We start from the raw sequence: 27955 nt of genomic DNA, 5'->3' as shown, positions 1-27955 counted from the left end.
CCAATATGGGGTTATGAGTATCATGGGCCCTTTGTCCTGTTGTAGCTTCACTAGAGTTTTGGTTATGAGCAGTATTGGAGGATACGCCTATAGAAGGCCTGAGTTCCAAGGGCGAGCAAAGGAGTCCTTGGCTGGCTGGTGTTTCTGTCTGTGCAGAGCGCAGAACTTGTCCAATTTGTGATTCATGCTGATGCAAAGAGATCTATTGTTGTTGCCCCCAACATTGAAATATCCTGGTCGCTAAGGGATCCAGGGACCACTCGTGTGGTTGGAACTGATGACTGAGGCGATCTGCAACTATGTTGTGGATGCCCGCTAGATAAGTGGCTCGAAGAAACATGGAATGTGTCAGGGCCCAGTCCCAAATCTGTGCGGCTTCTTGACAAAGGAGATACGAGCCCGTACCTCCTTGTTTGTTCAGGTACCACATGGCTACTGTGTTGTCCGTTCGAATCAGAAGTCTTGTGTGAAAAGCAGTCTTTGAACGCATGCAGCTATAACGTATAGCTCGAAGTTCCAGGAAATTGATTTGAAATGTTGCTTCGAGTTTTGTCCAAGTACCCTGGGTCTGGAGATTGTCTATGTGAGCTCCCCAACCCAAGGTGGACGCATCTGTAGTTAAAGTATCTGTGGGACTGGTTGTTGGAAGGGTAGGCCCTTGAGCAAGTTGTCCTTGTTCTCCCACCAGAATAGAGATAAACGTAGCTGATGGGTTACTTGTTACCGAGCGCGCGGAGCGCGGTCACCTCCATAACAGGTGGTGAGCCCTTGGGCCACGGCAGGACTCAAGGAGGAGCCCCAAGCCACACCGTGGGAGGTGAGCCGGTGCAGGCATGGTGAGGTAGGGGGTAAGGAGCGGAGTCTGAGCCTCAGCAGGACCTGCACACCCTTAGCAACCAACACTGGGAAGTTGATTGATGAACGGTCCTCCGACTGTTCCAAGCCCTTTCAGACCTGCCGCTGGGTACGGCATAGGGCGGCAGGCCGGACAGAGGCGAGGGCAGACAGAGTCCTTAGAACTGAAGACATCAGACGGGGGCTGAAGCAGACATCCAAGACAGGGCTGAAACAAGACATCAAGGCAAGGGCTGAAGCATGATACGGGCACTGTCTCTCAGGGCGCCCTACACAGCCAGCACGGCTGGACTGGTCACGGACCACCCTGTCCTACAATCGCAGGAGCGGACACGTGCAGGGAAGAGGAAGCGGAGGGTACTGCACTCCTGGCAGTCAAGGCAGGGTAGGTTGCTGCACTCCTGGCAACCTAAAGCAGGTTTGCTGCACTCCCAGCAGCCTAAAGCAGGAAGGAAAGTCGGGAACTGCATCAGGCACTGGATCAGGAACAGACATCAGGCAACATCAGGAACAGACAACAAGGCAAAGACAGGACAAAGAGCCATCAAAGCACGCAAGACCACGGAGGACCTGGATCGAGGAAGAGGTACAGACGACTGTAATGCTCAATCCAAAGGCAAACTGGAACTGAAGAGGAAGTCCTTTTATACAGCTGAAATGGGCAACTCCCTGGGAGGAGTTTACTTGGACCGCCCCTCGCTGGCCCTATAACTGAGACGGAGAGCTGCGGGCCGGCCCCTAGGGAAAAGGGCGTGGCCGAACAGGAAGTCCAAACACAGCCAGCAAGCCACAGGCTGGCCTCAGGAACAGCTAGGCCTCCCAGGCCCTGGAGCAAATCTTGGATGTTACACAGGCGAGGCCCTGGCTTCGAAGCGGCCTCCGGTGGAAGGTGAGATACCACCTGTAGCGCAGCAACAGGGGGGATCGTAACAGTACCCCCCCCCCTCAAAGGGGTCCTCCCCTATCAGAAGGACCAGAAACAGAAGCAAAGAAACCAAGCAAGCAACAAACACACGCCACAACCAAGCAAGCAAGCAAGCACTCACAACAACCAACCAACCAAACAAGCACACGCCACCAACAACCAACCAAACACACGCCACAAACAAGCAAGCAACAGCACAACCACTGAAGGGACGACGAGGGACCAAAGAGCACAGGACCAAACGAACATGAGACCGAGGGAACACGGGACTGAAGGAACATGAGACCGAGGGAACACGAGACCGAGGGAGCAGCGACCAAACGAGCAGCGACCGAGTGAAAGGAGACTGCGCGAGCAGCGACCAAGCGAACGGAGACCGCGCGAGCAGCGACAGAGCGAACCGTGACCGCGTGACCGACACACAAAAAACACAAAAGAGGGAGCAAGGGAACGGAGAGCGAGGGAGCAAGGGAATGGAGAGCGAGGGAGCAGGGAGCAAGGGAACAGAGAGCGAAGGAGCAGAGAGCAAGGGAACAGAGAGCGAAGGAGCAGAGAGCAAGGGAGCGGAGAGCCAAGGAGCAGAGAGCAAGGGAGCGGAGAGCCAAGGAGCAGAGAGCAAGGGAGCGGAGAGCCAAGGAGCAGAGAGCAAGGGAGCGGAGAGCGAAGGAACCCAGGAGCGAAAGAGCAAGGAGCGAGAGAGCGGAAAGCGAGGGAGCGAAGGGCGAAAGAGCGAAGAGGGCGAGACAGGAAGCGAGGGAACAAAACGCGGGAACGAGGAGGACGGGAAGACACAAGCGGGAAACAACAAGCGGAAACGAAACAGAACAACGAAGAACAGAAAAGAGACAGCACAAACAAGCAACAAGGGGAAAACAGCACAGATGAGCAACAAGCGCACCCACGCACAGCACAAACAAGCGTACCCACGCACAGCATGGACAAGCGCACCCACGCACACAGCAGAGACAAGCAGAAGCAGGAAACAAGAAGGGGAAAGGGCGGGCGCAAACAACAGCAACATCAAGAGGAGCGCAGGCGCCTCCTGCAGGTCGTGGAACTCCACCCTGGGAACAAGGAGCAGATGGTCTGGGTGCAGGCTCCTCCTGCAGGTCGTGGGAACCCAGACAGCTGGCGCCTCCAGCAGGTCGTAATCAGTGGCAGAAGCTGGCGCCTCCAGCAGGTCGTAATCCATGGCAGAAGCTGGCGCCTCCAGCAGGTCGTAAGACGAAAACCAGTAGGAAGAAAAAATTCTGGAACCAAACAAGTCCATCACAAGCACAGCTCACCGAGCTCATCGCCTTTGGATTCTGTTACCGAGCGCGCGGAGCGCGGTCGCCTTCATAGCAGGTGGTGAGCCCTTGGGCCACGGCAAGACTCAAGGAGGAGCCCCAAGCCACACCGTGGGAGGTGAGCCGGTGCAGGCATGGTGAGGCAGGCAGGAACAGAAGCAGGGGGTAAGGAGCGGAGTCTGACCCTCAGCCGGACCTGCACACCCATAGCAACCAACACTGGGAAGTTGATTGATGAACGGTCCTCCGACTGTTCCAAGCCTTTTCGGACCTGCCGCTGGGTACGGCATAGGGCGGCAGGCCGGACAGAGGCGAGGGCAGACAGAGTCCTTAGAACTGAAGACATCAGACAGGGGCTGAAGCAGACATCCAAGACAGGGCTGAAACAAGACATCAAGGCAAGGGCTGAAGCAGGATACGGGCACTGTCTCTCAGGGCGCCCTACACAGCCAGCACGGCTGGACTGGTCTGGTCACGGACCACCCTGTCCTAAAATCGCGGGAGCGGACACGTGCAGGGAAGAGGAAGCGGAGGGTACTGCACTCCTGGCAGTCAAGGCAGGGTAGGTTGCTGCACTCCTGGCAGCCTAAAGCAGGTTTGCTGCACTCCCAGCAGCCTAAAGCAGGAAGGAAAGTCGGGAACTGCATCAGGCACTGGATCAGGAACAGACATCAGGCAACATCAGGAACAGACATCAAGGCAGAGACAGGACAAGGAGCCATCAAAGCACGCAAGACCACGGAGGACCTGGATCGAGGAAGAGGTACAGTCGACTGTAATGCTCAATCCAAAGGCAAACTGGAACTGAAGAGGAAGTCCTTTTATACAGCTGAAATGGGCAACTCCCTGGGAGGAGTTTACTTGGACCGCCCCTTGCTGGCCCTATAACTGAGACGGAGAGCTGTGGGCCAGCCCCTAGGGAGAAGGGCGTGGCCGAACAGGAAGTCCAAACACAGCCAGCAAGCCACAGGCTGGCCTCAGGAACAGCTAGGCCTCCCAGGCCCTGGAGCAAATCCTGGATGTTACACAGGCGAGGCCCTGGCTTCGAAGCGGCCTCTGGTGGAAGGTGAGATACCACCTGTAGCGCAGCAACAGGGGGGGATCATAACATTACTTGAATTGGAGAGTACAGTAGTTGGATGGCTTGGATCCACTGTGACTTTAAAGTCCATTGGGTTATTCTCATGGCTAGTCTTGCCATAGGAGTGACATGAACTGTGGAGGATATGTGACCTAGTAAGGTTAGAAACTGATGAGCTGTTGCTTGTTTCTTCAAGTACAGCGAGTTTGCCAATAGGGAAAGGGTTTCTGCCCGATCCTCGGGTAGAAAGGCTTTTGAGAGGATGGTGTTCAATTCTGCTCCTATGAACTGAAGCAGGTGAGACGGAATGAGATGGGACTTTTGATAATTGATGAGAAATCCCATTGATTGAAGGAGAGTAATTGTTCTATTGAGAGAAGCCAGAGCTCCTTGTTGAGATTGACTTCTGATGAGCCAGTCGTCTAGATAAGGGAAAACATGAACACTTTCCTTGTGTAAGTGTGCTGCTATTACTGCCAGGCACTTCGTGAACACTCTGGGAGCTGAAGCGAGTCCGAACGGTAGTACTCTGTACTGGAAATGTTGATGTCCCACCAGGAAGCGCAGATACTTGCGATGAGGAGGGAATATTGGAATGTGAGTGTATGCGTCTTGTAGATCCAGAGAACAAAGCCAATCTCCTGTTTGAAGAAGTGGAAGCATGGTGCCTAGAGATACCATCCTGAACTTTTCTTTCTTCAGAAATTCGTTGAGATTTCTGAGGTCTAGGATGGGACGTAGGCCTCCGTATTTCTTTGGAATGAGGAAATAACGGGAGTAAAATCCTCTGCCCTGCTGAGTCTGGGGCACCGGCTCTACGGCTTTGGCTCTGAAGGGTGGATAATTCTGCTTGTAGATGAATTATGTGATTTTCGCTTAGTGAAAGAGGTTTTGGAGGAGAATCTCTTGGAATTGAGACAAAATTGAGTTGATAACCTCGAGATATTATTGAGAGCACCCATTGGTCTGTTGTTATCTGTACCCAATGGTTGTAAAAGGAGGAAACTCGGCCTCCTACTGGCACATCCGGTTTTGGGTTGTGGAGATGGCTTTGATCTCTGGTGGTGGCCTCAAAAACTTGCAGCCGGTCCCGTCTGCGGTGGAGGTTGAGACCTAGCAGCTCTAGGTTGTCTGGGCTGAGATCTTTGCTGCGGACGATATCTGCCCCTTGATGCTGGAGGGTAATAACGCCTCTGCCTGTAGAAAGGCTTCCGAGATTCCTTCCTTGGAGGACGGTGAGATGATGATGCAGCAGAATCTTGCGGAACCAACGACAGTTGGCGCAGGGTTTCCATATGTTCTTTCAATTGGGCCACAGCATCCTGTACCTTTGACCCAAAGAGGTGGTTACCTACGCATGGCAAATCAACCAGTTTTTCCTGTACCTCAGGCCTGAGGTCAGAGGCCTTCAACCATGCCCAGCGATGTGTACTGATGCCTGAGGCCGCTACTCTGGAAGCAGTTTCAAAATTGTCGTAAGCGGCTCGGACTTCGTGCTTTCCAGCTTCAAGCCCTTTGTGTATTATGGCTTGAGCTGCTTCTTGGTACTGCTGAGGTAGGGAATTGGAAAGTTCTTGCATCTGTTTCCAAAGATTCCTCTGGTATTGCGTCATATATAGCTGATATGACGCAATCCTTGAATTGAGCATGGCTCCCTGGTACACTTTCCTGCCCAAGGAGTCCAAGAATCTGTGGTCCTTCGCAGGAGGAGTGGAGGAATGAGGTCTTTTTCTCTTAGATTTCTTCTGTGCAGACTCAACAACAACTGATTGATGTGGCAGTTGTGATTTTTGGTATCCAGGAACATTTTTTATTTATAGCTTTTATATACCGGCATTTGTAAAACACATCATGTCGGTTTACAGGTAACTGAGAAAGGAAATTACAATGAACAATGATAGAAGGATTTATTTATTTATTTTTAATTTTTCTATACCGATGTTCCTGTATACAATACATATCGCACCGGTTTACAAGGAACTGAACTGTCGCCTCGGGGGCGTAATACATTGTAATAAATTGACATAGAACTTTCAGGGATAACATTCAAAAAAACAAAATAACTGAGGTATGGTAAAAGAACTAGGTACAAAATCAGGGTATAACAGGTGCTACATAGTGCACCAACAGAAGTGTTAGTACGGTGATATGGGTACCGTCCGTCTCTTCATCAAGTTTTAGATCTCAGGGAAGGCTTGGGTGAATAGCCAGGACTTTAGCTTCTTTTTGAAAGTTGCTAGGCAGGGTTCTTGACAGAGGTCTGGCGGAAGCCTGTTCCAAAGGAGGGGACCAGCAGTGGACAAAGCTAGTTTCCTTAGTGAAGTTGTAGCCGGGTGGGTGTGAAGCAAGTTCTGGTATGCACTTCTGATCGGTCTCTTTGAGGTGTGTAGCTGTAGTCGAAAAGATAGGTTGAGGGGAGAGATGTTGTGTAGAGCCTTATGAATCATCATGCTTGCTTTAAAGAGTATCCTGAATTTTATAGGCAGCCAGTGAAGGTTCTGAAGGATAGCTGGATAAAAGATGTAGGTACCTTTTATAAGGCTAACGAGTGTCGTAGAACTTGGTTAGATAATCAAAATGAACTAATAAAATTGGTTAGATAATCAACATGAACTAAAAAACAATATTGAATTGACATATGAAATTATATACAATAGAAGGCAAAGGCAGGAGGATTTGGGGGAGGGGAGGGGAGCGGGGAGGGAAAAAAGAGCGGGGGGGGGGGAAGGTAGGGATGGGTATGATGCGAGGAAAACTGTGGTGTTTTAGTGGAGGAGTATTAGGGAGAGAAACATTGTTTAGGGGATGGGCAGGGTGGGTGGGGAGGGCAGAAGAGTGCTGTACATGGTGGGAGGGGCGGGCAGAGGGGTGCTGTACATGGTGTAGGCGTTCATTATATATTGCTGTACATGGGGTGTTGTACAAGGGGCAGGGGGGGAAATAGGGGAGGTACCGGGAGGTCACTGACTAGGATTGTGAGGAGTTAGGGTAGGCCTGTTTAAATAACCAGGTCTTGATTCCTTTTTTGAAATGGTTCAGGGATGGTTCTAGATGGAGCTCGGCGGGAAGGGAATTCCAGAGAGTAGGGCCAGCAATGGAGAAGGCTCTTTCTCTGGTGGTTGTGAGGTGAGCAATTTTGAGTGAGGGGGTGTGAAGGGTGCCTGCAAGGGAGTTTCTGGTGGGGCGGTTGGCTTGGCGGAAGTGTGGCATATCTTCGATCCATGGGGAGTTGTTTTTGTATAGCGTGTTATGAATGATGGTGAGTGTTTTGTATTGAGAGCGGAAGGTGATCGGGAGCCAGTGGAGATCTTGTAGTATGGGAGTAATATGATCAGTTTTTCTTGTGTTTGTTAGGATTCTAGCCATGGCGTTTTGTAGAATTTGGAGGGGTTTGATAGTAGAGGCCGGGAGGCCTATCAGAAGTGAATTGCAGTAGTCGAGTTTTGATAGTATGTTGGTCTGCATAACAGTGCGGAAGTCATGGGCGTGGAGTAGAGGCTTCAGTGGTATCCACTCTCTTGTTAATAGATGGAACTGAGCATGGATGTTCCCAGAGTCTATGCTGTAACTCCAACAGGACTTCGTGGACAGGGATGCCCAGGACTTCTTTTGGAGGGTCCACAAACAGTAGAACTTTCAAAGTTTGCTGTCTTGTGTCCTCTTCAGATACCAAGTTAAATGGTATTGTGTCTGCCATGTCCTTAACAAAATTAGTGAAGGACAAGTCCTCTGGTGGGGATTTCGTCCTTCCGGAGGAGGAGAAGGGTCAGACATAAAACTCTCAGAAGAAGTATCTGTATGTTTGTCCTCCTAGGAATCATATGGGTCTTCTCTACATGGAGAAGTGGGAGAAGACCTTGGTGTCGAAAAAGCCCTGAAGGACCTGGCTGTGGATCATCAAACGGTGTCTGTCCAGGGACTTCTTCATGTAGTTTGGCTGGAATTGATTTCGATAGTAGAGCACCGACAATTGAGTCGAATCTATTCATGAGAAGTTGAAACAACGCTAATTCTGGTTGTCCCGGGGCCCTAGGCACTGGTGTCGGTATTGACAGAATTGGTTCCGGCATTGGTTCGGGCATCGGCGATGGTAGAGGCATTGGCATCGACGGATGCTTTGGTACCGGTGCAGGCAGTGGCTTCGGTATTGGTACCGGCATCTGTGCAGGCACCGGCATCGGCGGAAGCGCTGGCATCGGCGGAAGCGCTGGCATCGGTGCGGGCACCGGCATCAACGTCGGCGAGGGCATCGATGGTCGATGATCCTGCAACACTTGGAGCACCGCTTGATGGATAAATCCTGTCAATTCCTCCGTGATAGCTGGTGCAGGCAGAGCAGCTATATGTGGTGGCGGTGGAGGTGTTAGTGGTCCTTCCACAGGGCCCTGTGGAGGTTCGATGGTCGGCACATCGAGAGGAGATGAACGCCTCGGCGTCGAAGGCCTCGGTATTTCCTGAAGGCGAGGCCGTTTTGCAGTCGATTTCTCTGGGGAGAGTAGCGCCTCCGGGATCGATGGGTGGCGATGCCGATGCTTCGGTCGATGTTCCACCACTGTCCTCGTCGATGCCTTCCGTACGACATTTTTTGAGGATTAGACGTTTTGAAACTTCGGCTGGAGATGACTGAGTGGACGTCGATGGGGAAGGCAAAAGTTGTAGATGGAATAAGTGTTCCATCTTTTCTTGTCGGGCCTTTCGACCCTTCGCGGTCATTTCAGCACACTTTGGACAAGATGTTACATCGTGTGTTTGACCTAAACAAAGAACACACTCGAGGTGTGGATCTGTAATGGACATAGTCTGATTACAATTGGGACATTTTTTGAATCCCGTGGCCATATTTCCCTCGATAGCCGTCGATGAAAATGAGAAGAAAAATATTTTACTCAAAAGAGTGAGAATGAGACAAAATTTACTCACCGGCTGGTGGTAACACGGGAGAACCCGATATGGGAGAGAAATAACTGTTTTTAAATCTGATTTTTAGTCAGAAAGTATGTGAGAAAACTCACACAGGCTCCTTCTCCGCGATGCCAAAAGCAGCGTGGAAAAACGAAGACTGAAGGGAGACCCCTGTGGCTGAGAATATCATGGCATGCTGGGCATGCTCAGTGGGCTCAGAGTGCCAGTCAAAAGTTTCTAGAAACTTTGACAGAAAGTTTTCCGTAATAGGGCTCCATCAATGACGTCGCCCATATGTGAGAACTAGCATCCTGCTTGTCCTGGGTTAAAATAATAAATGTAACAAATTAAAAAAAAAAGAATAAAACAGTCCTGCTATAAATGTCCAAGTACTACTGTATTTCAGCCCACACTTAGTTAACATTTACATTTAAAAAACCTGCTTCAATAAGTACAAGTAAAATCATAAATAGATATAAGTAAAATATTAAAAAAGAATAATCCTGCCATAAGCATCAATATACTGCTGTACCTCAGCCCGCACTTAGTCCACTATTATAATTAAAGATTAAAAGCCTTCATTTTCCTAAATTTAATAGTTAACACCTTTTTCAATTCTGGCATCAGTGCAATCCAAAGCATTGGGCTCTGAAATCTAATGCAACCATTGTATTTGGGAGAATATTTAATTAGTTTCCTGTGACAATGTATCTGGACAAACAAGAGAAGTAACATGTTTTTTAAAAAGTTGTAGAAAACCCCTCTCCTCTCTGTACATGCACACATTCATGGGTGGGGTGGGGGCTTTCTATTACTGCTTTTGTTAAACCTAAGGTGTATATATACACACAAACATATAATATCTAAAACAATAGATTTAATACACTAATGAAACACAGGGATCACTAGGACATTGCGATAGTACAAAAACATGCCCCATATATACATGTATATGGCCGCATGGAGATCATTACATTTTTTTATGACCTGCATGCATCAGGTTCAAGCAGATTCTAAAATACTAATTTATCTACCCCCTAACATACGTAAGGTAAGAACCATTTTTTCTTTTATCAGCAGAACCGTAGCTAGGCAATTTGGCACCTATGGCCAAGTGAAAAACTGTGCCCTCACCCATTATACAACATGTGACACCACAAGTTGGGAGACTGTTAAATATTTGTAGAACAATGCCCAAGGCTGGTGCAAGGGTATTAGGCATCCTAGGCAAACCTTTGACCCTTGCATCCTCCATCTCCATCACATCCTATACAAATACAATAAAAAAATTATGCATTTACATGAAAAAGTATATTCAAAGTACAGTCTTCTGAGGTAAAAAGATCATTTATAATAATATTTGGTTGGTACCAAACATTGCATGTAAATATGTGCTTGGTACTGACCAAATAACCTGCAAAAAAGCAAGAGACCCTTGGAACCCATATGGTATTAGGCCTACTATAATGCATCTTGGGGATGAGCTTGGCCCTCAGAAAGCCACGAGAAAACAGAATTACTATGCCATAAACTTTCTATATCAAAACAGCACTAACTGCCAGCACTCAAACAGCAACAATCCTAGTTATGCAAAGGTAACACTGCAAATATTTCACCAGGCCTAAAACACCAATACACTCGCTATTAGGAAAACAGAACAAGCCAAGTTGTTATAGATACCTACATAGAAACTACATACTAGAGGAATACCTTACCTTGGTTACACATGCAGAACAGATAGTCCATCAAATATAGACTAAACAGACCATAAAGTATAAATATAAACTTACAGCCAAAAATTGAACTGAAAACCATAAGCCAAATTCTGTGTACTGCAACAGTGGAAAAAAGAGAAGCATTACCATTCCTCATAAAACAATAAAATTAGTAAAATCATACCAATAAGCAGAATAATTCAAAGCAACTAACATAAAATAACATCCAAAATTCATATAAACATTTTCCATGCACCAATAAAATATTTCAAAATAGACATATCAAATAACACCAAATAATTAAAACTAATACGGATTTTTTAAAAATCCCTCTTATCAATACCTAGGAACTTTTGATTTCTAGATGCCCTGATATTGACATGGATTAGCAGGCAGAGATGAAGGGGGGTGGTTGTGCACACACATGCATTCTCTGTCTCACACACACATGCTCTTTCACTCTCACACATACTCTCATACATTCTCATGCTCTCACTCTTACATACACACACATGCTCTCACTCACACGCATGCTCTTGCAAGCATGCTCTCGCACACATACACATGCTCTCTTACACATACACATGCTCTCTTATGCATCTCACACATACAAGCATGTTCTCCCCCCTCACACACATATTCTCTCATTCTCACATGTTTTTACTCTCCCACGCACATACATGCATTCTCTCTCTCACTCACCCACATATATATACACACCTGCTCTTTCTCATTCTCTCTCACACACATATACATGCATTGTCTCTCACACACCCCCCTGCCCCTCCCTTGTAGCAGCAACAATAGTAGTTTCTTCCTTCAGCCCCCATGGCCAAGGGAATGACTTTGAGCCATGGGGGCTGACCCAGCACTGGACTTCCAGCAGGGAAGGGCATGCTGTTCCCTCCTCAAAAGGCCATGCCGGCCATGCTGCTGATTTCAGCAGGGTTGTATGAGCCACGCTGTGAATTCCGACAGGATGAGGCTGTGCAGTTCCTTTTCATCCTAGGGCCCCACCGGCCACACTTCCTTTTCCAGCAGGGCCGAGCTGTTCCTTCTCTTGCTAAAGCCCCACTGGCCACGCTATTCGACGGGACCACTCTACTCTTGATGGCACTGGCGGTGCTATGGCGCCCTTCAGAATTGGTAAATATGGCTATGGCTATATTGGCCAGAGGTATGCTAAGGTTTTGTGAGAAAATATACGTATGGGTTCGGTCGCAGCATGGCCTGGCACGACCCTGACCGCACGGCAGATGACGAAGACAGAAAAGGGGTTGGGAGCCACAAGACCGATTTGTCTTGAATGCCCTGCCTCCACCTGCTTCTCACGACGGGTAGAGCACCAGAAAGGAACCACCGCTTCTCTTTGCCTCTTTTTTTTTTTTTTTTTACTTTACTAACAACAAATAAAAATGTTTATTTTCCTGAAGAAGGGTGGCAGAGGCTTTCCACGATCCTCACTGAAGGGGAAAAAGCTGGACCACCAGCTGCCACCCCCCCTGGCGTGCCAGAAAGAGCAATTTAGGGTCCCCAACCCTTGCTTGTCCTTATCCTACTACCAGGAGGAATGGCCTCACCAGGACCTGCCAACCTCCTGGAAGGAAAATGTCCAAGAAATCCTAATCCTTTTTTTTTTTATCCTGAACTCTGGTGCGGAACCACAGGTCTTGCACCACCTCCATGTGCTGGAGACAGAGAAATACTGAGGAAATGCAGGTGGCACACCGGGTTAAAAGGCGGTGCCTACAAAACTTTCTCTGTCTCCATCTGCTGGAAGGGAGGCAAAACCCAGGAGTCTAGAATGATCTGGGTACGTACAGGGAACTAAATATATTCACTTTTTAAGCAGCCATAACACCACCATATAAACATCAGGAACCACTAATGAAATGCGCATGTCCTTCAAGTATCTGTAGCTCTAGATAATGCAGAGCTGTTCAAATTCCTCTGTAACCATTTGCCTCTATTTGTCTCTCTCTGCCATTTGGGATATTCTCTTCTGGAATTACTTACTTTGGGCTCTGTAGCAAGATGCACATTAATGCCTGCTGCCCAATGTTCCCTCTAAGGTTTGGTGGCATGTGTGCAAAAATTGAAACAAATGTGCAAAACTTTCACATGTCAATTTTATTGTGCAAAATTTCTCAACATATGATCCTTGCAGAAAGCTGAAAGAGAAAACATTACATTACATCAACCATAGAAGTATTTCGTCGTCCTTTGCAGTTCTTCCAAAATGAATACACATCGTCCAAATTAACTGCTTGTCCTGAAATTAAATATAGTTTTATCCTAATGAGGTTGTCCAGATGGTTGACTTCTAGCCGATTTCTGGTCTTTGTTTTAATCTGATTCATGAGACTGAAACCTCTCTCACAATCTGCGCTAGACGCCTAGAAAGTTCCACAAATGTCAAGCAATTGGACTAAGTCAGAAAACCCATCCTGCTGCCTAATATAAACAATCATGTCGTCAAAATTCTTCAGTGCACCTTGAGCCAATTTTTCACTCATGATGAATTTAAAGTCCACATACTGAGCAACCAAGTTCTTCTTAAGAACAACTTCTGGCTTGTTTAGCAAGGTGCAGTATCTAGCTGCTAGTATTTCAGTTTTGTCAGAACCAAATAAAAAATTCTTAACATTTTCAACAGATGCAAAGGAATCTTTATCAAAGACTGACCATTCGCCAAGTTCATCTTCAGGAAATCTACTGCTAAAGTGATCACAGACACGATCTATGAAATGGATGACAGCAGTGGTGTTGACAGAAGAATACGTTGCTATAACATTACGAACTTCCCCTGAGAAATGAATGGTGTCACCAAGATACTGTGATCGAAGTTTCATTATTTTGGCTTTTGTCATCTGGAACGCCTCTACAGTTGTTAGATTGCTCCTCTGAAGACGTCTACACAACTCTGCCAACTCTCCTAATACATCATTTAAAGTAAAGATGGTAACATGATACTCAGGTTTTGTCAACTTGTCTAAGCAGTATTTGTGTATTGGGTCATTGTCTTCTTCTATCCGTTCTCTGCAATATTGAATCAGCATATCGTAGTTCTTGACTAAGGCATTCACAGCAAAATGTCGAGACAACCACCTGACTTCATTAAGGGGCCTGAATGCAACTGCATCATGTTCTGATGCCTGACAAAGTTCCTCAAACCTGGATTTCTTCACAGACGACCGACTAAAAATCATGTAAACTGTTCGAATTAGAGTTTCTATATCTTTCAACACAGCGTCATGTTTCCAAGCATCATCAAGTCCTAAATCCTCTCTGTGTGCCACGCAATGTTGCTCAAGCAAATGTTTGTTAGATCGAAATATTGCAGCAACACCATTATATTTCCTGAGCATCACAGAAGCTCCGTCTGATGTGAACATTACCATTTTGCTCAAGTCAAGATTGTTCTGTTGGTAGAAATTGGTAATGGCTGTCACAATAGCTGCACTGTTACATTCTATCAGCTTCAGAATTCCAGCAAAATAAATACAGTAAGCAGCTTCATCTTCTTTTCAAAATTTTACATAAAGAATTAACATTTTTGTCACGGTAATGTCTGTACTCTCATCAATTATGAGAGTGTGGAAAGACGACTGGCACCAATCATTTATCATATCTCTTTGTATTACTGAGTTTATGCACTCTAGAAATTCAAACGCATAATTTTTACTTCTCCAAGATTCCGGTATTTTTACATATTTTCCAATGTGATTGTGAATTTCCTGAACAGATAGCATCGAAGAATTCAATTTTATGGCAAGGAGGACATTATCAATTAGAATTTTTACCTCCTCACTGGAAGCAGACTTTCTTTCAGAAATTTCAGTTTTTGTCTTCTTTTCTTCAGTGGTTTCCTTCAGCAATGCCCGAAGTGTTCCCTGACGCTGACTTCTTAGCAAATCGACAGACTGAACGTGAGCTTTCTGGAGTAAATGTCGCTTTAAATAATCCAGTTTCCATTCGTCCCACTGTTTTCCTTGGGCGAAAGCACAATGGCCATTCGCCTGTTTGCAGATGTCGCAGACAACAGAGTTCTCCGAGCTAAACTTTAAAATATTTCCAAGAATCATTCGCTGTTTGCCAACGCACTCCGGCATATCGGCTTCTACATATTCTTTGAGCCATTCGACTTTAAAGTTCAATCTCGCTTTCTTAGTCAAACGTTTATCGTTTCTTCCGTCTTTGAATTCACGTTTCGACATAATTTTCTGCTATCTTCTGTCTGTCTATACCCTTTCTCGTGAACACTGTTCACCACACCACACAATCAACAGGAAATGGAAAACAGGAAACGGAAATCAACGAAAGTATGACTAATGCGCTGACGATAAGAAAATTAAATTTTTGTAGCACCATATGAACACGTCTATTCTTACTGAACTCATTACAATTTTGCCATTGAAATCCGTAAATTTATTTTTTTTTTTTGTGCGGCAGATAAAAACATGTGCGCGGCAGGAATTTAACTTATGCGCGGCCGCGCAATTGCACAGCTTAGAGGGAACATTGCTGCTGCCCTTAAAATTTTTGCTGCTTTCTCTCTGGATTTGACCTTAAAAGAAACTCCACTGATGGTGATCATCAGAGCAAAGGGATACAGCCACCTATATCTTATGTTCTCCTTCTGCAGCATGATAGTTATTTTTCTTTTTACATGCAAATAGTTATTGGGGATACATCATTATAGAGCTCCACAATGTGGTCATCCCAGTCCAACGAGCCCATCTTCCTAACTTGTTGAAAAATTCACTCTTTAACTGTGGAAACAGGCTATAATATTCTGTGGGACATTTCTTTGTAAAGCCCCAAAGTTCTGTTCAGACTTCCAATTTGGGGCTTGAGCCTGCGGCTAGTATAGCCTTGCTAATATTTATGACCACTTGTGCAGTCTGCAGAGAGAGGAGTCTCTAGATCCCCGAATCACAAACTGCAATGCCTGGATCAATGTTCAAGACCCTTACTTTTATCAGCTCTTTCCAACTCATCAATGGATTTCTCCATTTGTCCCGTGGTCACAGCCTGCTCCTCCACCCTCCTTCCTATATCTACCAACTCAGACTGCAATTCAGACACTGTGTCCAGAAGGTCCTATTTAATCCCCATCATATCAGTTCTCTCTAAACCAGGCCTTAAACTCGGCCAGTGATGGGACATCTGTCACCCCTGTATCACAGCCTTCACCTGCGCCATTGCCACCAATCTTGTCTGCCTCACTATCCCGCAGATCCGCCATGTTTCAGGTCTTCTCCACTGTCGCATTGCTCCCAATGTATGATATCTGGTGATTTACTGATTTTATCTTCATCAAGGCTCTCTCTTTCCTGCAATCTATACATCTGATCCTTAATGCAGCTGCAAAACGAGGCACAAGGGACAGGGATCAGACAACTAGACTGGGAAGCCAAGAGCTCAGGCAGCCATTCAGGCGGTGACATCACTTCCTCTCCATGTGCATACTTTTTGGTGTTTATAAAATAGCATGTGCGCGATTACAAGCTACTTTCGTGTGTACAAGCTAATTTTATATGTGAAAATGTATTGAAAATTCACCCCTTAGGGTTCAATTTGAAAAGGGTTTAGATGCCTAATTTTAGGATGTAGGTATCTAAATTGACCCCTCTGAAAGTGGACTAGTGCAGAGTTCCTAAATGTAGGTAGCTACTGGGGCAGACTTAAACTGGGGGGGGGGGGGGGGGGGGGGGGGAGACTAGTTGCCTAATACTGATTTTCAACACTAGGCATCTAACATATGCCTCTAAATCTAGGCAAATGAATGCCATCGAAATTTAGGAACATTTTTATCTGAAAACGTAGGAGTTCAAATGAAACACTAAACATTTCCTAAGCATTGGCCCCTTGATGCTTCTAGTAAGTGGTGATTCCAACAAATGGAAGCATAACCAAATTCCAACGAACAAACCTTGGACTGTGAAAATGTCCTGAACTCAGCTACCAGCTGCTCATCTTCCAGGTGATCTGCCGACTTGATGGCGACATTCAGAATATGAATAGGCTCTTCCCTCACGCCCTGAGAAAACAATGTTTTCCAGTCAGATCTCAGTGCTCTGAATGTTTCTAAAGTTACTTTAGCAAAAGCACAAAAGAAAAATCCAACCTTGTTGTCCTCTTCATCATAAAAGGTGGATCTGGCCTCACAGAAGAGCGGGCTGTCTAACGGCGGGTCAGCAAAACAGAGCATCACTTCATCAAAGTTTCTGGCAAAAATATATTGCATGTGTTAGTTGGTTAATCTAAAATACATTCCTGCACAGATTAACTCTAGCACTACAAAATGTTCAGCATCTTGCAGTACTGCAAAGATGTTCAAAGCTTTATACTAGTCTGGGATGTACCTACACAGAAATAAAAATATGCAGTCCTGTGATAAAACAGGTCTGTTACTGTAATGCTTTCAAAGTGGTAGGAGAACTGGACCCACACTTGCTCCAGTGGTGAAGTCACTGATATTACTAATGCAGCTCCAGCAAAGGAAAATTTGTTCTTACCTGCTAATTTTCATTCTTGTAATACCAGAGATCAGTCCAGACAAGTGGAACATACATTCCTACCAGCAGATGGAGGCAGAGTGCTACATAACCGAGAGTGCCACCTGCAGTCCCTCAGTATTGACCTGTACCCAAGCTAAGATGTCTAAATTAACAAACCCCAATAAACTCCAGGCAAGCAGACACTCAAAAGTTGGAGCCCCCTAAAACTAGGACCCCTTGTCTCAAACAAAGAATATCTTAATCTATGTACACTCTTAGTAATTCTGCATATGTTTACATACTGTTTCAGCAACATCCAGAAGCGAGGAAGTCTTTCGACAGGGATGGGTCTCTGGACTGATCTGGGGTATTACAGGAACAAAAATTAGCAGGTAAGAACAAATTTTCTTTTCCTGTGCATACCCCAAATCAGTCCAGACAAGAGGGATGTATCCAAGCACTCTACTGGGCGGGAATTCGAAAGACCCATGCGCAACACATATTCCCCAAAAGTTGCCTCCTCTGGCGCCCGCACATCCAAGCGGAAATGTTTAGTAAAAGTGCAAAGCAAAGACCTTGTAGCTGCCTGACAAATCTCCTGCGAAGAAATCAGCTGACACTCCACCCAGAAGGTTGCCTGCTCCCTAGTGGAATGTGCCCGCAACCCTTCTGGCACCGATTGACTCTTACAGATGTAAGCTGAATCAATTGTCTCTTTCAGCCATCTTGAAATCATGCCCTTAGAAGCCTTATTTCCTTTCTTTGCTCCATTGAACAGAACAAAAAGATGATCTGATTTCCGAAAGGCATTAGTCACCTTATGATATTGCAAAAGAATTCACCACATATCCAATAAGTGGAGCTCCCTCGCCATAGGAGCATCTGGAAACAAATTCGAAAAGGCTGGAAGCTCGACCATCCAGTTAAGATGAAAAGAGGAAACCACCTTAGGCAAAAAAGGAAGGAACAGTACGTAATGACACACCATCCTCCAAAAATCATAGGAAAGGGCCCCTACATGACAAGACTTGCAGCTCCGATATCCCTGTAGCTGAGCAGATAGCCACCAAGAAAACAGACTTCAAAGTGAGATCCTTTAAAGAAGCCCTTCTAACTGGTTCAAAGGGAGGACCAAATAACACTCGAAGAACCAGATTAAGTTTCCAGGCCAGACATATCTTATGGACCGGAGGACGCAGATCATTTGCTCCCTTCAGGAAATGCACCATATCTGGATAAGACGCCAACGGTCTTCCCTGCACCTTACCTCGAAGACATCCTAAGGCTGCCACCTGATCCCAGAGGGAATTATAGGCCAATCCCTTAGCCAAGCTGCTTTGTAAAGAGACTAACACCTGCAGAATGTTCACCTTTAAAGGTTACACCTTGTTCTGCAAACACCACGATTTGAACACTCTCCAAACCTGGATGTAGGCCAGTGACATAGAGGGCCTCCTCCCTTGAAGAAAAGTCATAATCACAGGTTCCAAGTAGTCTTTCTAGTGGAGCCGTCACCTTTCAAAAGCCAAGCCACTAGATAGAAGCTATCCACCCAGTCTGAAAATATGGGTCCCTGCTGCAACAACCCTGGCAGATGGGCCAAGTGAATGGGACCGTCTATCATTAGATGAAGCAGGTCCACAAACTACGGCCGGCGCAGGCAATCAGGTATCACCAGAATCACCCTGCCCGGAAGAATCTCGATGTGACAACCCTCACCCTATGAGAGGAAACAGCAACAGTTCTGTCAGCCACAGCGGGACAAGGGCATTGATGCCCTTGGAGCTAACTTTTCTCCTGTGACTGAAAAACTGAACTGCCTTCACATTTCCTGGAACCGCCATGAGGTCCAACTCCAGCCTGCCCCATCTGGCCTGAATAAGGGCGAAGGCTTCCACCGACAACTCCCACTCCCCCGCATTCAGACACTATCTGCCGAGATAATCCGCTTGCACGTTGTCCACTCCAGCCACATGCGATGCAGCTATTCCCACCAGATGGTTCTCTGCCCAAACAAACAGTTCCTGCGCATCCTGCACCACTAGACAACTCTTCATTCCACCTTAACGATTGATTTTTGCCACCGTCATATTGTCTGTGAACACTCACACCGATCTCCTTTGAATGAGATGGAGAAATGTAAACAAGGTTTTGCGAATTGCTCTGGCCTCCAAACGATTGATGGACGAGGACGCCGCTTCTGGCGACTAATGTCCCTGGGCCAATTTCCCTTGACAAATCGCCCCCCAACCTATGAGGCTGGCTTCTGTGGTCACCACCACCCAGTCGGGTACTACCAGATCCATCCCTTTCTCCAAACTGGACCAAGACAGCCACCATGAGAGATTAGACTTGGCATTCTCCGGAAGCGGTAAAAGAAGCTGAAAGCAGATTCCAATGGGATAATGGAGCCCTCTGCAGGGGTCAAATGTGCCAACCCAAATGGCAGGGCCTGAAATTGGAAGTGCTCCCCTAAGACCATGAACCTTAAAAACCTATGGTGCTTGGCCCTTATGGAAATATGGAGATAAGCCTCTATCAAATCCAATGACACCAGAAACTCCCCTTTGCGCACTGCAATGCTTCCATTCGAAAACGCGGCATCCTGAGGGCAGCATTGACCTTTTGAAGATCGAGAATGGGTCGAAAGGTCTCCTCCTTTTTGGGAACCATAAAATACATGGAATACCTTCCCTGTTCCCTCTTCTGAGGGGGCAATGGAACAATGATGCTCAGGAGCAGGAGCCATTGCAAAGTATCCCGCACTGCCTTCCATTTAGACTGGGAGACACAGCGGGAGATTACAAAGGAGTCCCTAAGCCGTCAAGAAAATTCTAAGGCATAACAGTCTCTTACCACCTCCAAAACCCACTGATCTAACGTGATCCTGATCCACTCATAAAAGAAGGACAGCCTCCCTCCGATAGCCTCTGGAAAGGAGAGGACCAGCCTGCCTTCACTGGCCAATTTTACTTCCACCTCCCCACTGGGCGCCATCGTTCCGGGGAGGTCTACATTGCACTCGAAAGGACTACTATCTGCCCGAGCTCTGCTTCTGTGCCATAGGCAAAGAACTTCTGCTTGAACGAAATCTTCTCGCTTCTCGAAAACGAGCACGTGGGGAAAGGACCTCTTGGTGGTTTTCTTGTCCTCTGGCAATTTATTGCCCTTCGGCTCCCCACCTGCTTTATGAGTTGCTCCAGATCCTTACAAATTACAACTTGCCTCTGAAGGAGAGGTTAGACAGCTGGGCTTTAGACTACACTTCCGCCGACCAATTTCACAATCACAGAAGCCTCCCGGCCACAACCACAGAGATCATATTCCTGGCGGAAGTTCGGACCATGTCATACAGCACATCTGCCACATAAGCCACTCCTGCTGTTATGGTTTTGAGGTGGGAGTGAATTCTTGGGTACTGCGGAGATGGCCACGAACACAGGAAGGAGCCCCATGAGGAACCACAGTACTAGGCTAGACTACAGTCACCCAGACACAGAGATGATAGATTTATTATACAGCTTGATGGCACTGCCCGAGGAGCGGGCAGCAGAGGAGATAACCCAGAGTCCAGGAATCCTCAGCAGAGGAAACAGTCTCTCGTTTGAGTAGATGGTAGGAAGTGCGGCGTAGCATGAACAGGTCCCAGATGTAAAGTGAACCACTGAAGCTGGAGATAGACTGATGGTTCGTACTCACTGAAGCTGAGCTGTAGTTGATGGTCCAGTCAGGCAGAAGTTGAATAGTGGCAGGCACCAGGTTAGGGAGGATCGAGTACCCGGTGTCCCAGGGCAGTACCTGAAATAGAGCAGAAGGGCCCCCAAGGAGCGGTTACTCAGGTTAGAGAAAATACCCCAAAGGGCAGAGAGAGCTTCCTGCAGTAGCGGGAAGCGGAAGAGCAGCTTAGACCGGAGGCATTCCAATCCTTGCTAACTCAGTTTGTTAGCAAACGAAGGGCAGGCTAAATACCAGGATGTGATGATGTCACTTGGAGGGGACGCCCCCGAGGTTCCCACCATGACGTGGATAAAGATGTGGGTGGCGTGCGCACGCACACCCTAGGAGGCCCTCAGGATAAACATGGCGATCGCCGTTGCCGTTCCGGGGACGCCGGAGAGAGCGACATGAAGACGCGGCAGCAGCCATCTTCCCAAGGCTTGAGGAGAGAGAAGGAAGAAAGGTGAGGCACAGAGGTCGAAGCCGTCTGAGACCGACGGACGCAACACCTGCTTCCAAGCGGTCCGCCTGAGCGTCCTCAGCTGCCGCTCCCGACATCTTCCCGCCTACCTTCTGAACCCAGTATAAACAGACTCTTTGCATCATGCCCCAGTAGACCAGTGCACAAAGGCTCAAGGCTGAAACCTCAAATAGCTTCTGTAACAGAATTTCCAGCTTACAATCCTAGACATCTTTCAAAGCGGCCGAATCTGCCACCAGGATGGTTGTCTTCTTGGTCACTGCTGACACCGCCGCATCCACCTTAGGAATCTTCCATGATTCCAAGGTTTGCTTCAGCAAGGGATATAACTTAGCCATAGCTCTGGCTACCTTCAGGCCTGCTTCGGAAGACTCCCACTCCACCAACTTATTCAGCTTCTTGGGTAAAGGAAAGGTCTTAGGTGGTCCCTGCAGGCCCTCCAGGACCAGGTTCACTCCCTCAATGTCCGAATCCTCCTGAGTGACCTTAATCCCCAACTCATTGAACACCTGGGGAATTACTGTTTCTCCCTATGGAAGAAACTGACCACCCGAGGATCCTCTCCCTCTGCAATCGGAGCGTCATCCAAATCCTGCACTGAATCCACCAAAGCGCTTACAGGGTCCTTGTCTGGATCCAGCAGACGTCCCTTTAGCTGATCGGGGTCAGCCGCCTCAGCCGACATGTCCTCCACCCGAGACTAAGAAGGCACAGGATCCCTCCCGATCCTGCCTGCTTCTCCATCCTAGGTTTCTTAGCTACTTGGGTTTTCCTGCGAAGGGGCCGCTTAGATCCTGCCTCCTTCTTAGCCAAATAGGCCTTACGGAGAAGCAGGACTAAATCTGTAGAAAACTCCTCAGATTCAGTAGAAGACTGATCCTGGGCCCCCTCCCCTTCCCTGTCTCCCACAGGGCACTGATCCATAGGAAAAAGTGAGGGAGGGAAGTCCCGGAGCTTCCCAGCAAAAGCCTGTCTCATAACACAAGGAGCTAAAATGGCTGCCATCTCCTCAGACCCCCCAGGGGCCTTCTGAACTGGCCCAGCTGACCTTGTGGCTCTAATGCTCTCCGCGAGTCCTGCGGAGGTTCTAACTCCATCGGAGATGCAATTGGAACAAAGCATGGTCACGCTGAGACGTACCCACTTGGAGTCACAACTGCGACAATCTTTCCCATGTTGAGCAGGAGACGCCATGCTGCAGTGATCGGGCCGAAAAATAGCCCTGCTGCAACAAACTACCAGCAGCGCTGCCGACGCTAAAGAGGCACCTGGCCCCATCGGACGATGCACATCTGGTCCCGTTCACCCGTATCTGCCTCCCAGCAGGGAAACAAACCAGCTGCTCCATCACTGCCTCTGTCCTGCTCCTACTTGCTGCTTTCTCTCTTTGTTTTCTTTTCTTGTTTTTTTTTTTTCTTAAAGGAGCACCCATACTGGCATCCTCACAGGCAAGGAAGGGGAAGAAAACCAAAATACTTCCCTGCTTCTAAATGGAGGCAGATCGCTGAGGGTGACAGGGACCCAAAAGGTGTGAGGGAACCAGGACCCTGGGCTTTTACTTGCCATGACGACAAGGGTCGAGCTAGAACAGGGATCATCAACCCCCCACTCACCCTGCTCTATCCGAGGCCCACGAAGGAACCTAACATCTCAGGGGAGACGTAAGAGCAAGTTTGCTTACCGTAAACGGTGTTTTCCGTAGATAGCAGATGAATTAACCATGCTGTATGGGTACATCCTCTGTGCCACTAGGTGGTGAAGCTCTCAAAGTCTAGCAAAGACTTTTAGCCAGGCACTCCCTCCTTCCTGTATCCTGACAGGATCACCCCAGACTCCTCAGTCAGTATCAAAGCAAGGTAAGTATGCTAGAACTGTCCGGGGAGGCGGGCAGGTCAGCATGGCTAATTCATCTGCTATCTACGGAAAACACCATTTACGGTAAGCAAACTTGCTCTTTTCACGTGGATAAGCAGCTGAATTAGCCATGCTGTATGGGAGTCCCCAGCTGACGTATTGAGCAGCTAGTATGTGCTCTCTAAAAAAAAAAATTTTTTTTTTTTTTGCTCAATACGATAATAGTGGCAGACAGTTCCTATGAAGGCTGTATGTGTTTGGAATTATGCACTTCTGTAGGATAGTCTGTTGCAAAGGGAGCATCCACCGTCTGTTTACGTAAACATTGGTGGAATGTGAAAGGTGTGTAGTGATGACCGTGTCTTCGCTTCACAGATGCCTATGAGAGGTACTTGATGAAGAGAGAGGCAATCGAGGTTGTCATCTGCTGAACATGATGTGTCCTTAGGATGGCAAATAGCGTGTACGACTTCTTATTATCGCTGAAAAAGGATATAATTGCATATCTCTTTAGATAAGTTGTTCTTGTCACTGGACACCTTCGTGCGTTTTGACTGACGAAGAAAATCATTTTGAGGTCGATTGGTTGACAGAGCGCATTGTGTAGTATGGCAGCGCACAACTGCAATCAAGGCATGTAAACTTGTGTTGTTGCTAATTGTAAGAGGTTAATGCACAAACTGTACATTACCATTAAAGAAAGTTCGGGAAGTGTGCAAGGTCAGCTTGCTGTGGTGAAATGAAAGAAAAAGAGGGCAGTGAACCAATGCCTGTAATTCACTTGGTCTTCTTGAAGGAGTGAAATCGACCAGGAAATGCACCTGCTATGAGAAGTAGCGAAGATGACAAGTGTTTAGAGGTGCAAAGGAAGAAAGCATTAGCTGTTCGAGGTTCATGTTAATGCGCCACTGCACTAGTGGTTTTGTAAAGGTGGATGTAGGGGTAATACTCCCTACATGAAAAGGTATACCCAGGAACAACATGAAAGAGGCCCTTCCTCTAGATGAAGGTGATGAGCTGCACTGGTGCATACAGGAATTTGTAGCGAGGAGTCGAAATATGCCCTTGCTGCATTGCAGATGGAGGCAGGACAGAAGTCGGCCAGATGCGAAGAAGAAGCGCAGCGGGACAACCTTCTCAGTACTTGAATGTGATGGAGAGTTGTCCTGAGGATAGGAGAAAAATGTAGATAAGGAAGGTCGTTCATCTCCATGCCATATAAGGTGTGGGGAAGTGTGGAGAGGATGTTCCCTCGTCTTAGGGAGAAGCTATGAGCCACATCCAGGCGAATTGGGTTGCGAATCAAAAACTGTCGTAGGTAACAGTACCATGGATGACTTGGCTAAGTTGGCGCACTGAGGAACAGATGCGCTTTTTTTTTTTTTTTAATGCATATCCGCTATATGGCAGATTCGCCTGGTTTTCTATGCATCTCTGGAGATTTCGAGAGATGAGTGGTATCGGAAGGAATGCAGAAATATGCCTTATCACCAATGGATGAGAAAGGCGCCCGACGTCTGAGCGAGCTCAGAGAAGTCAAATAAAGTGTTCCATTTTCTGTTGTACCATGTTGCAAGAGTTCCACCGTAGTGAGACGTCTTAGTGAGAGTGGGTCTTGAGTTAATTTTGCAGTTAGTTTCCCTTTGTGGGAGCGAAACTGATGTTGAGTTTGTCCGGACTGGAATCGTTAATTCTGGGCAGATAATTGAGTTAAGTGAGATAGATATTCGATGAATGTGATTCAAACTCTGAACTGCCTGTTCGTAGAGAATCCAGGAGCTGGATACTGTTTTTGTTTTTTTAATTTATGGAAGTCGATTTCTGTGTGAATCATGACTATCTTTTGCTTGCAGAGAATCGTAAACGTTCATGTGAGTGTGAGCTTGTACGAAGTCGATAGAGCTTGTGTCTGAAATTCGTTCAGATGCTGTGGTGAGAATTATTTGATGGCCTAGGGAAGGCAGGGGTGAGCACATTGAAATGTCAACAAGAGTAGCCACCAGTCCTTTTTTTTTTTTTTTTTTTTTTTTTTAACTGCAGGCCAGGAATGTGAGTGGTCAATGCCTTAGGTCGCATTGCAGGTGGCGGATATGCCGGCGCGCATGCGGAACGATATAGGTGGTTGCCTTTCGTGGTCCAGAAATAGTTATAGTCTGGCGAGTTGTCACTATAGTAGTGTGAAGTAGAGCTGTAGAACACGTTGAGAGAGTTAAAGCTCTTGGGTGAGGTAGAAAGCCGTATTGTGAAGTTTTCGATGTAGGCTCCCATGAAGTGCAGATTGGATAGACTGCACTGCTGACTTCTTGCTTCACCATTTTTTTTTTTTTTTGGATTTAGAGACCTAGATTGTCTAGGCTAGAATCGTCTGCAAAGATTGTCGCTTGGTAGTATTGGAATGGATTGCACCGGGAAACTATCGTCTAGATAGGGAAAATATTACTTCCTCTGACGATGAACAGTGCCTAGTACTTGGGAAAATCTTGCAGAAAGAAGTAAGGCCACATGGAAAAAGGTGCTTCGATAGGTAAGCTTATGCCTGTTTCCAAGGCAGTGCGACCCTCAGGATGAAGGAATGAAGAGTGTTCTTGAAAGAAGTCATTCCGCATCTACTGGTATTATAAATTGTTTGTTTGCGACTGGAAATAAGTAGGCAACTTTATCCTCGAGGTCATGAGGGTAGCGCTATGATTTCCAAAGACCCGACAGGAGTTGTGAAGGTTGAGGATCCGTAGGATGTTGCGACTGGCGTGGCTTTCTAGTACACTGATGTGGTGCTTGTTGCTGATCAGCTTGCTGCCTTGATGGTTGATAAAACAACGCTTATAAGCGGAGTAAGGCTTGAAGGCTATTTATTTATTTATTGTAAATCCTCAGCAGAGGCCAAGGCTGAATATTGACGCCGTGATAAGATGGACGATGAAAGAAGTTATGAAGGGACATCTCTTTTTTTTTTTTTTTTTGACGTTTGTGATCGTATTGGTGAACTGATCTCCGAATAAATTCTGTAGACATTGGAATATGTCCGGTTGTCGTTAAACATCATCACACATGGCGCTAGCACTGAACCAAGGAAGGTGGCTGGCTGCCAGGTATTCACTGAAGTCTTAAAAGAGACTTCCAAGCTATGGAAACAACAAAACGGAGTTCAGGAAGTGCTTCCAGTTTTCAGCAAGGTCAAGGAATTGAGGCAAGGCTTGCTAGAAAATGTGGTTCTTAGAGCCTGTCAAGTATGAAGAGATGCGATGCAGAATTTTGTGGCTAGCATGGGGATTATGAGTCTTCCCGAAGAAAGACTTACCTATTTTCCTCCTTTGTATATACCTTCTCTTAGTTGGCGGTGATTTGGAACGAGTCCTGGAGCACGCGACGTTCGTAGCATCGACTCAAGCAACCGTGAGTGAGGTGGAAGGTGAATGTTAGTGTGGAAAAGCGAAACTTTCAGTTGAAGTTCTAGGCGATGTTGAAATTAATTGGAAATGATTGGAGGATCCCACAAGGACGTCATTCAGGGAATTCCCGGAATGCTGTCCATTGGGTGTTATGGGAGATATTGATTGAGTAGGAACCTCTAAACCCTAAGATGCCCCCAGCCAAGTCCGTGGAAGTGGACTGCAACTGGGGGCATATAATAGTCATTGTCCGACCAATATTGACTAAATAGGTGGTATACCTGCTGAAGGACGAATGGGCTCCAGTATGCCCGTCTACTTCAGTATTATTAGTGTAATTTTCCTTTTTTTTTTTTTTTAATGCCTAGTAGTAGGCTTCGCACTAGTTTGAGGGGCCTTTTTTAGGTTGTTTTTTTTTGGCAAACGCCTTGGCGTTAGCAGGCATTTGGTGGCATAAGTGCGTGTACACGCTTAGCTCCTGAATTGAAGTTCTGGCGCAACTGGTGCCCGCGCCTATGCTCAGCATGCTCGGTGAGCCCTGTGCTCACAATCCAGCTGTGTGTTGCGGCCACCCCCCCCCCCCCCCTTTTTTTTTTTTAAACACACACATGCCTTGGTTTCAGGAGGCGCTTGACGAACACAATTATGTTTGCACGCTCTGCAGCCATACTGATGTCTTGCGTGTCTGGTGCCCCGCCAATGTTCCGGCGCACTCGGTGAGCCGTGCGCTCATCTTTCGGCTTGTGCTGTGCCTCCCTTTAATGTGGCCATGGCTGTGTCAAAGGTAACAGTGAGGCCAGGGGTTATTAGTGTCAATGGGGCGCCGGCCCCATTGACACTAATAACCCCATCGGCGTGGCCGATGTGCCGGCGCCCCATGGATGCGACGACACCAGCATCGATATCGCAGCGCTTCAGCACCAGCATCGATGCTTCGGCGCTACAGTGATGTCTGAGCATGTTGGCTGCCGTATCGATGCGCCGGTGGAACAGGGGGTTCACCGAAGAGACAAAGTAAGAGCAGCAAGTCGGCTGGGAGGAGAGGGGGTGCCCCAATGTTAAACAGTCTTGCGAGGGCAGTTCTTCATCTTTTTTTTTTTTCTTCTTCCTGTTCAAGTCATATATATATATATATATATATATATATATATATATATATATATATATATATATATATCAAAAAAACCCCAGCTTAAAACTATGGGGGAAAAATAAGCACTTTCATTTAATAAAATTATTAATTT

The 27955-nt window shown here is 46.9% G+C and overlaps 1 protein-coding gene across 1 annotated transcript in view; it reads right to left on the bottom strand.

The window, feature by feature from the left end:
* Window positions 1–27955, bottom strand: part of LOC115100985 (acetyl-CoA carboxylase 2-like) — a 982255-nt gene that overhangs the window by 390634 nt on the left and 563666 nt on the right. Inside the window, 3 exon segments of the mRNA XM_029620121.1 lie at window positions 10843–10884; window positions 16703–16810; window positions 16898–16997. Of these exon segments, the coding sequence (XP_029475981.1) occupies window positions 10843–10884; window positions 16703–16810; window positions 16898–16997 (250 nt within the window).

Source organism: Rhinatrema bivittatum, chromosome 11, assembly GCF_901001135.1.
Source record: "Rhinatrema bivittatum chromosome 11, aRhiBiv1.1, whole genome shotgun sequence".
Lineage (NCBI taxonomy): Eukaryota > Metazoa > Chordata > Amphibia > Gymnophiona > Rhinatrematidae > Rhinatrema > Rhinatrema bivittatum.
The sequence above is the reverse complement of the archived record's forward strand: the minus strand, read 5'-3'. Positions and strand labels throughout refer to the sequence as shown.